Source organism: Diadema antillarum, unplaced genomic scaffold (assembly GCF_040938485.1).
Source record: "Diadema antillarum isolate AM-2024a unplaced genomic scaffold, OU_Dant_1.0 seq00000389_RagTag, whole genome shotgun sequence".
Classification (NCBI taxonomy): domain Eukaryota; kingdom Metazoa; phylum Echinodermata; class Echinoidea; order Diadematoida; family Diadematidae; genus Diadema; species Diadema antillarum.
In genome coordinates, this window is record NW_027271386.1 from 1178099 (window position 1) to 1191355 (window position 13257).

Consider the following 13257-nt stretch of genomic DNA (forward strand, 5'->3'; position numbering starts at 1 on the left):
GTTTATACTTTGCATTGGATTCACCATGTAGGAAGCAAGTAAGCCCTGCCTACTTATACAACGTACAGACAAGAGAGCATTCAGACGTGAATATATGTCGTATGAGCTAATGATGTTCGAATGAAACAATGCTCAAACCATCATTTCAATATAATATTTCATACGACTTATCAGTATGCTGCCATTCAGAAACATGAAAATGCCCCATATGCATACGTCATATATCCATACATCATACATCCATTTTGATAGGAGAGATCTCTGGTCTGAAAGGGGGGGGGGGCGAGGGGGCACAGGAATGTGATAGAGATAGAGTTCCTGCCCCACAACAGAGTCGTGATGCGAAACTTTGAGAACAATTGATCCTGTGCATTAATGCCTCCAGCATTGACTTGAACAGAGAACACAGACTACAGGACAAATATTCACCATACTGGATTGGGACCCATGCGAGTGGAATAGACTGGTTAACTTTCTCTTGGAATTTGGCAGGTTGCTCCAAAGCAATTAGGCAGGGCCATTCTTACACATCAGAGTCAAAATGGCTCGAGTCAACCTTGGCAGAAGAGGAAAACCTTCCCACATCGATGACACTTGGCAAATAGTCCAGAATGTGTTTGTGCGCAATACGTGACTGGAATTCCATGTGTGCAGCAGAGAAGTTTTTTGTTTTGTTTTGTTTTGGAAGTCAATGTACATTGTACAAGTACTTTCCCTGGTTCCGAATGCTCATAAAAACAACATAGATAGCACTCCTGCTTCACATTCCGGCGCAAGTCCTTGTGTCGATGTTGTTACAATTTTACTGTCACTTCCTTTGCGCACTCGTGATTAGAGTGCATCGGAAAGTTCTCGGCAGCAACGGAGATGGTTTTAAATGTCTCTATCTAGAACAGCAAGTGGACTTCATAATCCTAGTTCGTATGTGACATGATGTTTTATTTTCAATGACAACATCCTGGCTAGAAATCCCTTTTTTTTGGACAATGTCCATCAGACACTGGCCAAAACTGTGTGTGATAGTACTCTATGTCCTCAGTACTACAATATATTTCTGCACATTTTTGCGTATGCTTCTCTAACCACCTATGAAGGTTCCTCTCATATCACGTTACGTCATACGACCGCTGCACCACAGCCCGCCCTCGCCACGTTCATGTTGCTCATCCGCGACCAGGCATCGAGGTGGGGATCGTAGACCTCCACGCTGCGGAGGCGATTCGTGCCGTCATAGCCGCCGATGACGAATATTTTGTTGTCGTAGATCGCCACTGCTGGCCATGCCCTGGGCGTTATCATGGAACGTATGGAAGACCACTGTTGGGTTTGTGTATTGTATCTGAAAATACAAAAAATACAGGAAAGAGGTTGCAACTGATTTCAGAGACCCTGACTAATGAATGCAATCATATATATTTTTTTGTTTATTAAATAAAATAAAAGCTCAAAAAAGGAATCCTAAAATAAAGCCCATTAATGACATAAGACTGTATGAAATCTGTCAACATATTATGTCTAAACAATTCTTGAGAAAAAAGTGAAAGCAGGCGGTCAATTTTTTTCTCGATTCAAAGAAAGGCAGAAGGAGAGACATGGTTGAGAAACTGCAGTCAGATATTTCAAAAGAAAGATTCCTGACTGATAGAAGGATGAAATGCATAAAACATGTTTTGAATATAGCAATCAGATCATTGTTGTACAGACAGGGATTGATTCAGGAAAATATGACAAGCCATTTGAGCTGAAGGAACAAGGAAGGTGTTTTATGCAGAGATTTTTACACAGCTTTAACACTTGTCACCAGCCATTTTTTGCGCCCACTTGAATATTCATTACAAATCATATGTACAATATTCATATAAACAAATGCATGTCTTCTTATTTTGATTCAACAACAAGGCTTTTTTTTTTTAAACAAACAATGAACTGTTGATTCTCAGAACATTACTACAACCATGTACCAGTCTTGCTTTTCAATAAAACAACCAAGAATGCAAAAAGAAAAAGAAAAAAAAAACACAACAAACTTTTATTGCACAGAAACTTGGTTGGGGCCCCATACCTCTCGGCAATGTTGAAGAATTGATCGGTGTGCCGCAGCCGACCTCCAAAGGCGTAGATGTAGTGCTCCATGGCAACCAGCGCCAAGCCAGACCGTGCCTTCTCCATCTCTGCCACAAAGTGCCACTCTTGGGTCTCGGGGTCATAGCACTCGACGCTCGCCCTCTCCGTTCGGTAGCTCTTGTCGTAGCCACCTAAACCACGCACCAAATCAGGTGCGGTTACGGGACAGGATGATGAATAACTTGTATTGAATTGCTGCGACACTATCTTCAACAGCATACTGCATTCGACCTGCATACATACTGTTTAACATTCACAAGTGTCTCTAAAATGCTTGGCCGAGAAAGCACCTCATTGGTCAGGCTGCTTAGGAGTGCAGATAAGTGAAAATGCAAGCTCAAATGTCAGGCTTGTGCTACATAGTTTGTATTTAAGTTTGAAGCTTTAATTGCATTAGAATTCTGTATGGCTGACTTTTTTTTTTTTTTGCATCCTGTTCATATCAGATACAACATACGAGACTGCTGGGTTCACACGCTAACATTCATAAAAGCTAATATTCATAAAATGAACTTTTAATTCCTCTGGTAGAATTGTATGCTCTTTGAATACTTCATAAAAGTGTTTTCTAATTATCTTGCACAAAATTTTAATCTATTTCCCATCTTATAAAATCTACATTGTATACCATCCCTTTTTTATAATTACTTATGACCTCTTTTAAAAATCTCGGCACATTATCGACTCTCACCTGCCACGTAGAGCTTCCCGTCACACACTGCCACACCGCATCCACTCCGCCGCTGCTTCATCGATGGTGCGAACGACCAGGTGTCGCTCTGCGGGTCGTACACCTCCACGGCGTTGTGACTCGTGTTGTTGTCCTCCCCACCTGTGATGGGCATTTGACACAGGAAGCCATATTGAATGTCAATATGGAGTCAACTGGGCAATGGAACATGATTTCGCACTATTCCACTCGGCTTCACTTCGTTCGACTCGGCTTTGCTTCGTTGAATAGAACGCCTCTATCTTACACCTAGTGCGAAATCTTGTACCATCGTACTCATTACCATTTAATAGTTTATGTACACTTGTATACTAAATTTAAATGGTCTTGTAATTTTTTTGTCTGTCTTTTGCAAGTATCTTGGATATAACACTGATGACCTATAAAAGACATACTGTATTCCAGAAATATGTTGCAGATAATCAAAATATTATTCTCTCAATATAATACAACCATTGAAAGGTAACACACCCAAAGAGAGACTTCAGACCTGGACCCTGTTTTATGAAGAGTTAAAATTGATAATAAAGTTGATTTCTATCATAAGTCTATGGCAGCCAGTGTGTTAAGGAAATGTAAAATCGATTATATCTTTTGATAAAACAGGGCCCTGAGCAACTTACTTTACCCTGATATTACTTTTAATTCTAAAAAGAATTCACACCAAAAATGCAGTATGAATATGAGGTCAACAGGCTGCTCACTTTCAAGTTCATTGGAGGAATGTTGAGTGGTAACACCAACCTGAATGTGGTAGATTTTCGCACATACATTGTATATATATTGTCCGTGACTTCTATGAACTGGGCATCTGCAACCAAATGTTTAGGTAACGTGCCTATGATAGCTCTTGTATGAAAGCCCTAGATCACTTTATGAATGATCTATCCGTACTTCCTCCGTGTGCATATTATAAAATGAGTTCATACAATGTTTGAAATAAACACGGGGGATTTCTTTCTAAAAAGAGGAAATTAAGATATTTTCTGCAAACATGAAAATGAAATTTCTACACAGTTCTATGTTTCCAGTCATGTTCTATTAAAAATCTCATTAGTGTATGAATTAATGCATGACAAACATTGTGACTAAGGATTGCCCATCACTGCTGACTAAAAGATTCCCATTTCTCTGAACATTTCTCTCCTGAGGCGAAACAAAGTCAGAAACAAAAACGCTATGCTTGTCTTCTTTGCTGACTCACGCTCTACTTTCTAATCTTGGATATTGCTGTTTGGAGGTCCGTGTAAATTATTCAGCATGCTCACACACTGATGATTAAGCAGCCTTGCAGATAAATTAAAAGGTGAGCTGCATCACTGACTGCATGGGGGCCATGGAAGGAGCATTCGCATTGTGGTCCCTGTCAGGTACACGTAGCATATCTGTGAGTCCTTCAACTGCACACACTACTTTTTAAAGGCACATAGACCCGGTGGTTTAGTCGAATGCGTACGTGGGCGGACGGCACAAGTTTCCAACAGAGACCTACACCGTATGCTATCTACTCCTCTTTAAATAGCGCTTACCCTTTGACCCATTTCCATGAGTCTGAAGAAATCTGATCCACTGTAGTCAGTGGTCCGATCACAGTTCGACTCATGATTCCGCTCAATGATGACAGCTTCTTTTGTGATGTCATACTAAGAAGCATGGACCCTGGCATTACTACAGACTGCGTGATGAGCAGAAGACAACAAAGGCAACGTTGCCTAGCAAGTAGCAACTCCTATGCGCTTTACTTTTGATGACAGCTAAACTTCGGCAATCTTCGTATCAATGCTAACGGTGATCGGCACAATCATCCAACAGCGCCCTCGCAACTACCAGGTCTATGCGCCCCTAATAGGCAAAATCCAGATGAACTATGTCTCAATGCCATCCTACATCAGCTAATGCATCCCAATTAAGGTCTTGGTCATGAGTCCTTGTCAGGGCTGGACTTTTGAATAGTATCAGGGAACATTGAAGGTTTCACTGGGGCCAAGCAAGATCTAACCTCTGCACAAAACACACCAGTGACATCCTTTCTTGTCTCCTAGAGACACACCAATGGCCAACCTGCTATCGTCCCCACGTCTCTGGCATAACTCTTCTAAAAACATGGACGCCAACCTTATAGCATTGTAGTATTCTGAGGGCTGAAGAGGTGTATTTTTGGTGGAAAAAGACTACTTTTACCTTTCATACCACAGACATCTGTAGATATACAATTTGGGGAAAACAGTATTTTCCATGAGACCTGCAGCCTTCAGTAGGGATTGGGTATAGGAGGCACCCATTATCATTGAGATATTCACAACTAAACTATAAACAGCCTTTAGCTTAACTCTTTATGTCCTGTCGGCTACATTACATACTATGTCAATGGTGTTTTAAAATTGTAGTTCTAAATGGTTTAAGAGTGAATTATCAGGTCATCTGGAAATGAACTTAAAGATACCCTGAAGTCAGCAAACTATGATCAATTTCGAGGGTCCCTAACTTCAAATTTAACTCCTCTTTGGTTCCAATATCAGCCAAGTTGGCTGATATTCAAGTTAACCTTCAGAAAATTTAAGCAAAGTCAGTGAGGGTGTACTGTAAAAGCTGTTATTTTCGCAAGGCTTTGATTTTCTTGAATTTCGTGAATCTCTGTAGGGCCGCAAATTTAACAATACACTATAATTAGTCAACTGATCTTGATCGCATAAAGAGGTGGAGTGAAAGGACTTGTACAAAGCTGTATTAGTGCACAATATGATTCACCTAATGAATACAGCAGGCCCCCGAGGCTGGCTACCGCGACAAATGATCTTGGCACCCCTAGACTGGCCTGTGGGTTCCATCGCTTCAGCAGCGGGTTATAGCATTCCACCTGGCCCAGGTACATCGTGTCGTCGTCACGGGAACCATTGAAGGCACACTCGCCGCCTATCGTGTAGAGGTGTCCGTCTAGCGTCGCCACGCCCACAGCTGTCCTGGATATTTCCATGCTTTCCTGTAGAATTATTTACATTTAAAAAAACAAAAAACAAACAAACAATACACTACAAAGAGGCTAGACAGTATAATGGTGTTATTATCACAAAACCATGCCTACATGTTTTATAATGCATATACATGTATTCCTCCAATGGTTTTATTGTACCAGTAGATGTCATGATAATATGAATTCATGCTTACTAAACAAAAATAGACAATAATACATGTACACAGTGCAGCTAGCAACAGAACCTGGACAAGGGAAGACAAGGCTGACTTGAGGTGTTCAACAAGTTTTGTAGCATACTGAAATCGCATTTTGATGAAAATGCTTCCATGGATGCTATCTTTTATAAACACTTGATATATTGAATTCAAAGTAGCACAGCTCACACTTCATACATTAGAATGATAAACACTTAACATTGAATGTCTTATGTTCATGACACTGCAACATTATTTTCTTTAAATAACATCTCTCTGTATCACTGCAATAGCTTGTGATAAGAGTGTTTTGCTGTCTTCTGGGGAAAAGATGTACCCTTTGTATCCAAGATGATGACGGAGAAGACCGTATCAGGGCAATTACCCCTAGGGAGAGGGCAATTACGTTTTTTGTACCCCCCTGGCTAAATACTGGTTAGTGATAAGGTTAGAGTAAATATTAGGGTTAGGGCTAGGGTTAGGGTTAGGTTTAGTGTTAGTGTTTAGGTTAGGATTAGGTTCAGGAATAGGATTAGGGTTAGGGTCAGGGGAAGGGTCTGGAGTAATTGCCCGGGGGGTAACTGCCCTAGACCGAGAGAAGACATTACTTCTTCAAGGATTATAATCAATTAAACTAAAATCTCTTTATGGCCAGCAAGAGACTGGCTAAAAAGTCAGAGCACCAAGGGAGGCAATCTCACACCTGTGGTATCCACCGATTGTGGACGGCATCGTAGCGCTCGCAGCTGCTCAGCTGGCAGTCGACGTCGTTGCGGCCGCCGACCACGTAGATGCTCTGCGGCTGCGAGCGGCTGCCGATCAGCGCCAGCGCCTGGTTGTCGTTGCGGATGCGCAGTGCGTTGGCCACCTGGTCCTGGCACTTGGTGCAGCGGTTGATGAGCTCCGACTTGTAGACTCTCTCCAAGAGGTAGTCCTTGGCCAGCAGGGCGAAGCGCACGTTCTCCAGCACGCTACAGCAGCAGTGGCCTCGATTGCAGAGGTCGTAGGTCAGCCAGGAGATGGCCGCCTCGTACACCTCTTCCTCCCCGTCCACCTGCAGCTGGTCGCTCTTCAGGAGGTCGACGACGTCCTGCTCGGGCATCAGGAAGAACTCCTCCGTCCCCACCACCTCCTGGAAGTGCTGGTAGATGAAGCGGCGCGAGGCGTTCTCCAGATCACGGCAGGAGTACATGTCAGCGAACGAGTGGATCCCTGGGGATGAAGAGATTATCTCTGCTTTAATAGGATATACTGGATTTGCCATATCTTTCACAAGGTTTTTATTTTCACAGATTTTGCAAGCTGGGTGCTATTTGTGAATTCCACAACAGGCAAAAAAATTGACTCTGATCCCAACATGCATGGGACGTGCACACATACAGGTACAGTATGTAGTACACAATAATACAGTTTGGTAGTCCTACAAAAAGTCTTGGTGCACCTACTGTGTGAATGGATGAATGAGGATTAGTGAATGACACCAGGGGGGTGTTTCATAAAGCTGTTCGTAAAGTTACGAATGACTTACGAGCGACTGGTGATCAGTTCTTGTGCTGAATTATGGACATTCTGAGAAGTATAGCATATCAGACGAACAGCTTTATGAAACAAGGCCCAGGTTTTCTGTCCCATACTGAACTTGAAGATCACAAATTTAACCACTAATCAAATTGTCAGGAATTACCAATTTGCAAAAAATGTCGCATCATGAATCTCTGCCATGAGCAGAAAATGACAGAAATATTTAGCCATATTCTGGTCATTTCATAACCAGTATCAACATTCTCTACACACATACTGCCAATCTCATCTACACTTGGACTAGACATACCGGTACTGTAATTGCTTTTCTGTATAAAAAAAGAAGGGAAAAAACGCAAAACATACCAAGGCAGTTAGTTGCATCCAGCTGAGACTGTAAGAAGGTGCTGCACACGTTACGTAAACTCGCCATGTTCAGCATGCTGGCACCCGCCAGTACAATCTGCACGTTTTCCACGTCGATCTCGATCGTGCCCGTGTAGATGAAGTTGAGGATGATCTCCATGGCAACGGGGTCGATGCCGCGGATCTCCACGTGGCTCTTGGCCGACTCCAGCATGCCGTTGGTGAACATCGCCCGCAGGTATGGGGAGCAGCCGGCCAGGACGATGCGGTGGGCGTGGAACTCCTGGTCCTCAACGCAGAGCACGATGTCGCACAGCTCGCGCCTCCGTCGCAAGTCATTCATTACCTGCGTTGGTAGCAAACATTCATACACCTACACTGTACATCTCATCCCATTCTCCACTCAGGCATTTGGATCTAACTTGCCATGTATTTCATCAGCATTCAGACCATTCCTCCAAACTTGACCTAATCGGAAGGTAGCCAACCATCTTTAGAACCATAAAGTCAGTTGCAATAAAAACATCTCGACTCAAGAATTATAAATTTGGATTAAAAAACAGCATTTGTCATTAAACTGTGGTGGCCATTTGTTTTAAATACACAAGTTCAACAGCTACATGTAATTCCTACTTTAAATGTTTTCTCATCTAATGAGAGAAATATGTACTGACTTTTGAAAATGAAATGATGCAGGGCTGCCAACCTTGAGTGAGAGTTTGGAGTGAGACACTGTGAGGGAGTGAGCTACCAAACCTGATGGATCAAAGCGATGGTGGTGGTGGGGGTGGGATGGTGTGAAAGGGGAGTGTCCATTCCTCCCCCCCCTCCCCCCATTTTCCACTGGAGGGAGCTTCGACAATTTCATAAATGGTGCACTCTGGTGCTTACTTCAGTAAAGATTTCAACACATGCATAAAGAGAGTGTGCCTGTGGGAAAATCTCAAAAGTTTGGACTTGGGCATATATTCGAATTATCATGGACTAGGGGGACATTTATTTTTTTTCTTCTTTTTTTTTGGGCGGGGGTCAGTGTGAGAATTCTTTCATCAGAGCGAGACAGTAAAAATTTGGTGAATTGCATGAGAGTTGGCAGCCCTAAAATGACATCTATTTCACATGCGAACTCTGTTCAAGTCACATTTGAATACAAAGGGAAAATGTAACACGTCATACCTGGAAGGCACTGTTGATATGCACCGTTATGGTGTACGTCCTGGAGTGAATCATGTTGGATACTCAACCAGGCGAGGGCGTCCTTCACATCTATGCAACTACAGCTGCAATAACTCCTCCAGTCTCCTCGCGTAATACTGAGGTACACAATGCACTTGTCTACACCAGTAGAGGGCGCTGCCAGACAAAAGGGTGGTGTGTGATTTGGGAGGGAAAAGGGACACAAGGTGACTTACGTATAGGACATGAATATACACAGAAGGACAGAAGGGGGGTGGGGTTACATGGCGGGAGGGAGGGTGGGGTCAGGGTTTGTTTTGTGCCATCTGGGGAGGACTGAAGCGCTGGCAGATTCGGGGGCAATGCCAGTAGAAGACTCGGTGTTGGGGTCTGGTGATGTTCAGTCAATCCTGTAGTAAAGAAAAAAAAAAGATAGAGCAATTGTTTAGTAAAAAAGTTTTATTACTTTACTAGAACAGTGGGTTTATGATAGCTGTGTTTTATACACAGTTACCAATTCTGTGATGACATGATGTACACCACTGATGATATTTGGTGAAATTGCTCACAATGTATCTGTGAGTTTGTTCACACAATGCTTTACACTGTATCATCAAATAATGAGCTGCACTCAGTAAAGTCTGGCTACCAAGTGTAGTTTGCCACATGAATGATCTCTGTTACATGCATACCAACTAATCACATCACATTTTGAAGTGATGTTTTGATAACAGAGAATAGAATATATTGTCCCTACCAGGATTTTAATAAATAGCTGTGATAATGGTGACCACCCCCCCCCCCCCCTGCATTCATACTTTTTCCTAACTTCAGAAGTTTACTGCCCGCTGCTTGTGGCTACACTACACTGTATCATTGAAGTCAGATAATTTGATTTTGAAGACAGCTCCTTGTAAAAACTATAAAGTAAAACATGACTCTCAGTACTGTCTCGCGTCTTACAGTGTATATGCGTGTGGGTAATTGAATGTGTGTACAAACGTGTTGTCCTTGTCATATTTTCCTGGTACACGTGGTTCAATGAACAGTGTCCGGGCACTAGCATTGGTATTCTATATTTTTTTCCCAACCGGTGTATCTCAAAATAATTACATGTATATTATTATAGAATAGTATATAATTTACTCATTATTTATCTAGCGATCCACGTCCGACAAGCTTTGCTTTTTAGTGGATCACTATTTTCCATAATCGAATTTATTTTCCACTCGCCCACGAAGAATTTATACAGTGTTTTTCCTAAATATTGTACATGTTATATGTTGTTCTATAATTTGTCTCGTATATATATTACATGAATCTTTTGCAAACGTTTGAACCTTATTTCATCACATGTATACTTTGTACTATGTTTTTTTTTTTGATTTTCGACGATTGGAAATAAACTATGATTGAAACTTGAAAACTTGAAACTTGAACTTGACTCTATGTTCTCAAGAGACTTATGAGTTAAGCAGGGTCTGATTGTAAAGCAACCATCAATGACGATAGACACTCAGGTATTATAAAATTATACTGAGTACTGTGGAGGCATTTTGTATGGTGCATGTACACTGTATGATAGTAAGGCTCAGAGAAAGGGGGACGGAATACAATTATACCATGCGAAGATATTCCGAGCCTCACACGGCTAGGTAAAACACAATGTTACAATGCAACTTTACTTGCTGTACATACATATTGTACATACTGTACATAGGTTTGTACAAGCTCTAGACACGATATTGTACACTACATGCACAACATTCGTATGAAATTTTTGTCAGTCTCACAGTATCAACATAAAATATTAAATGACAATATGTCAATTATATCAAAATCACAATTCACTTTTTCATTTGCAATATTGTTTTTGCCATTTTCATTGCTTTCAACACTGTTAATGTCGCTATCATCATAAATAATATGAAGAAATTCTATAGTCATAATTCACTATATTTGTACAGCACTTTCTCTGATATTTCTGTTATCATCACCCTTGAAATTGCAGAAAAAAAAATATCAGTAAATACCCCCCCCAAAAAAAATGACAGGGGTAGGGGCTCCCAAAATATCAGTCATACATTCCAAATTACCATTCATTCATTACAACATTATAATACACTAACACTTCAATTCATCGCACTACACATGTGGTGATTTACAAAACAGCACCCATGGTTGACTGTAGACCACCAGGTCAAAGTGTTTATTATGTTGAAGACTACAGTTCCCTTCAGTTTCACCAGGAAGATAAACATCTACAGTAGATGTTGAACTATTAGCCGGGTTCACACGTACAAAATAGCGGGATGACGATCGCGAACCACATCCCGAGTTTTTTTGCGAGCGTCCACACGTACCAAATTAGCGGGATAGCGATCGGTATCCCGCTAATTTGGCGAGCATCCACACGTACCGAATAATCCCGCTAATTGCCGATAGAGATAACAGCAAAGCCTGCATTCTCTATCACTGCCTGTGCGCACTTTCCTTTGTCCATTGTCTTTTACGCATCAGTGGTGTGGTTCGCACGCTGTTGTTGTTGTGCTCCAAAGAGGTGAAGGACCTCTTCGCAGAGGCCTTGCTGTTGTGATGTGCGCATTGCATGATGGGATATAAAAACTCGAGATTCTAATCCCGACCGTTCACACGTACCAACGCGGGGCCAATTATCCCGCTAATTGATAAACCAGCGCAAGATTTCTTGGGATTAGCATCGCGATGCTTATCCCGCTAATTTTCGGGTTTTTGTCCACACGTGCAAAAAACTCGGGATGACGATCGCGATGCAAATCTTGAGATTTGTATCCCGCTAATTGGTGTACGTGTGAACCCGGCTATTATTACAATTAAAAGAAGAAAAAGTGGGTCATCCCACAAGACCGACACCTACGAGTTATACAGCCCACGAGTTCAACATTTAAAACAGGTTCATGAGTCATACAGCTCACAAGTCATACAGCTCATGAGTTTGACACTAGGCATAGAAAGCCTATGAGTTGGACACTATGTAAAAAGAGCCCACAAGTTCGACAGATACAACACGGGGCTTAATGTGTCGGTCTCATGGGCCTTGTTAGCTTAGTGTCCGACTAATGGGCTGTATGACTTGTGAGTTGTATATAAACTCATGGGTTGTATGACTTGTTAATTGAGATGTATGACTTGTGGGTGTCAGTCTCTTGACGTGCATCCGAAAAAGTAACAATGTTTTGTTGAAATGAAATACATGTACAAGTTCACCTTCATGTAAGTTTTGTTCACTGTACATAATACACTGTACATGTGGATTGAGTGAATGCAGTGTAGCTCAATGATATCCGTAGTACCATGTACTACACATCACTGGAAGTTTAAGGAAAATCAGACAATCTGTTCAAAAGTTGTGAATTTTTATGTTTCTGTGCAGTCACTGGTGGATGAGTTTGACGTTTATGATGTCATATGAGTAAAGCGATCTGTAATAAACAGAATTCAACAAAATTTCATCTTTTTTTTTTTCAAAAAGTACAGTGTACTCATTCTCTCAACTTGTTATTGTTCTACAGTGTACCGGGTATGTTGAGGGTAATCTTATTCTCCCTGCCTTCTAAAAGAGGCATGTCAAGTGCTCCTTTCATATGCATGAATAATGAAAATATGTTGAATTTTCTTTATATTTTCTCTACTATTCTATGCAAGAGACAACCACAAGCTGCAGTAGTCTTTTCACCTGGTGATGGCTGCACTGAAAACTTCAAAAAATTAATAAATTTTGAAGAGATTGTGTGTTTTTCCTCAAAAACTTTCACTGATGTGTTCTACTACAATTGCTGCATTCTCTAAATCAACATGTACAGGTGTAAAGGTGAACTTGTCCTTTAACACTGGCGTTCATCAAGGACAGTGTCTGATTACGCAACATGAGAACATGGCGGTAGATAATTACGACAGTTGACATTTTAACTAAGGTAATGTTGCAGCTATTAAAGTTTTTACACTTTACTGCACCTTGTCTACCTAATGGCACAGATGCTGACAATTTACCAGCCGTTTCATAAAAAATACAAAACTATCCAATTTCAAAAAGACAATTATTTCTTTCTTTTTTTGCAAAAAAAAAAAGTTCTTTGCATATTCCAAGCTTTGTTGTCTATGACTCATATGGAGTTTCTTGGTGACACAATACA

At 41.3% G+C, this 13257-nt stretch overlaps 1 protein-coding gene across 1 annotated transcript; it reads right to left on the reverse strand.

Annotated features, from left to right (window-relative positions):
• Window positions 1–349: 349 nt before the first annotated feature.
• LOC139731939 (kelch-like protein 18) lies at window positions 350–9259 on the reverse strand. The gene is made up of 7 exons (XM_071642815.1): window positions 9086–9259; window positions 7910–8255; window positions 6726–7234; window positions 5603–5834; window positions 2816–2956; window positions 2063–2255; window positions 350–1339 (listed from the first exon to the last, which is right to left on the reverse strand). Exons 1-7 carry the CDS (start codon window positions 9137–9139, stop codon window positions 1117–1119), a joined length of 1698 nt encoding a protein of 565 aa, XP_071498916.1. The 5' UTR covers window positions 9140–9259; the 3' UTR covers window positions 350–1116.
• Window positions 9260–13257: the final 3998 nt, after the last annotated feature.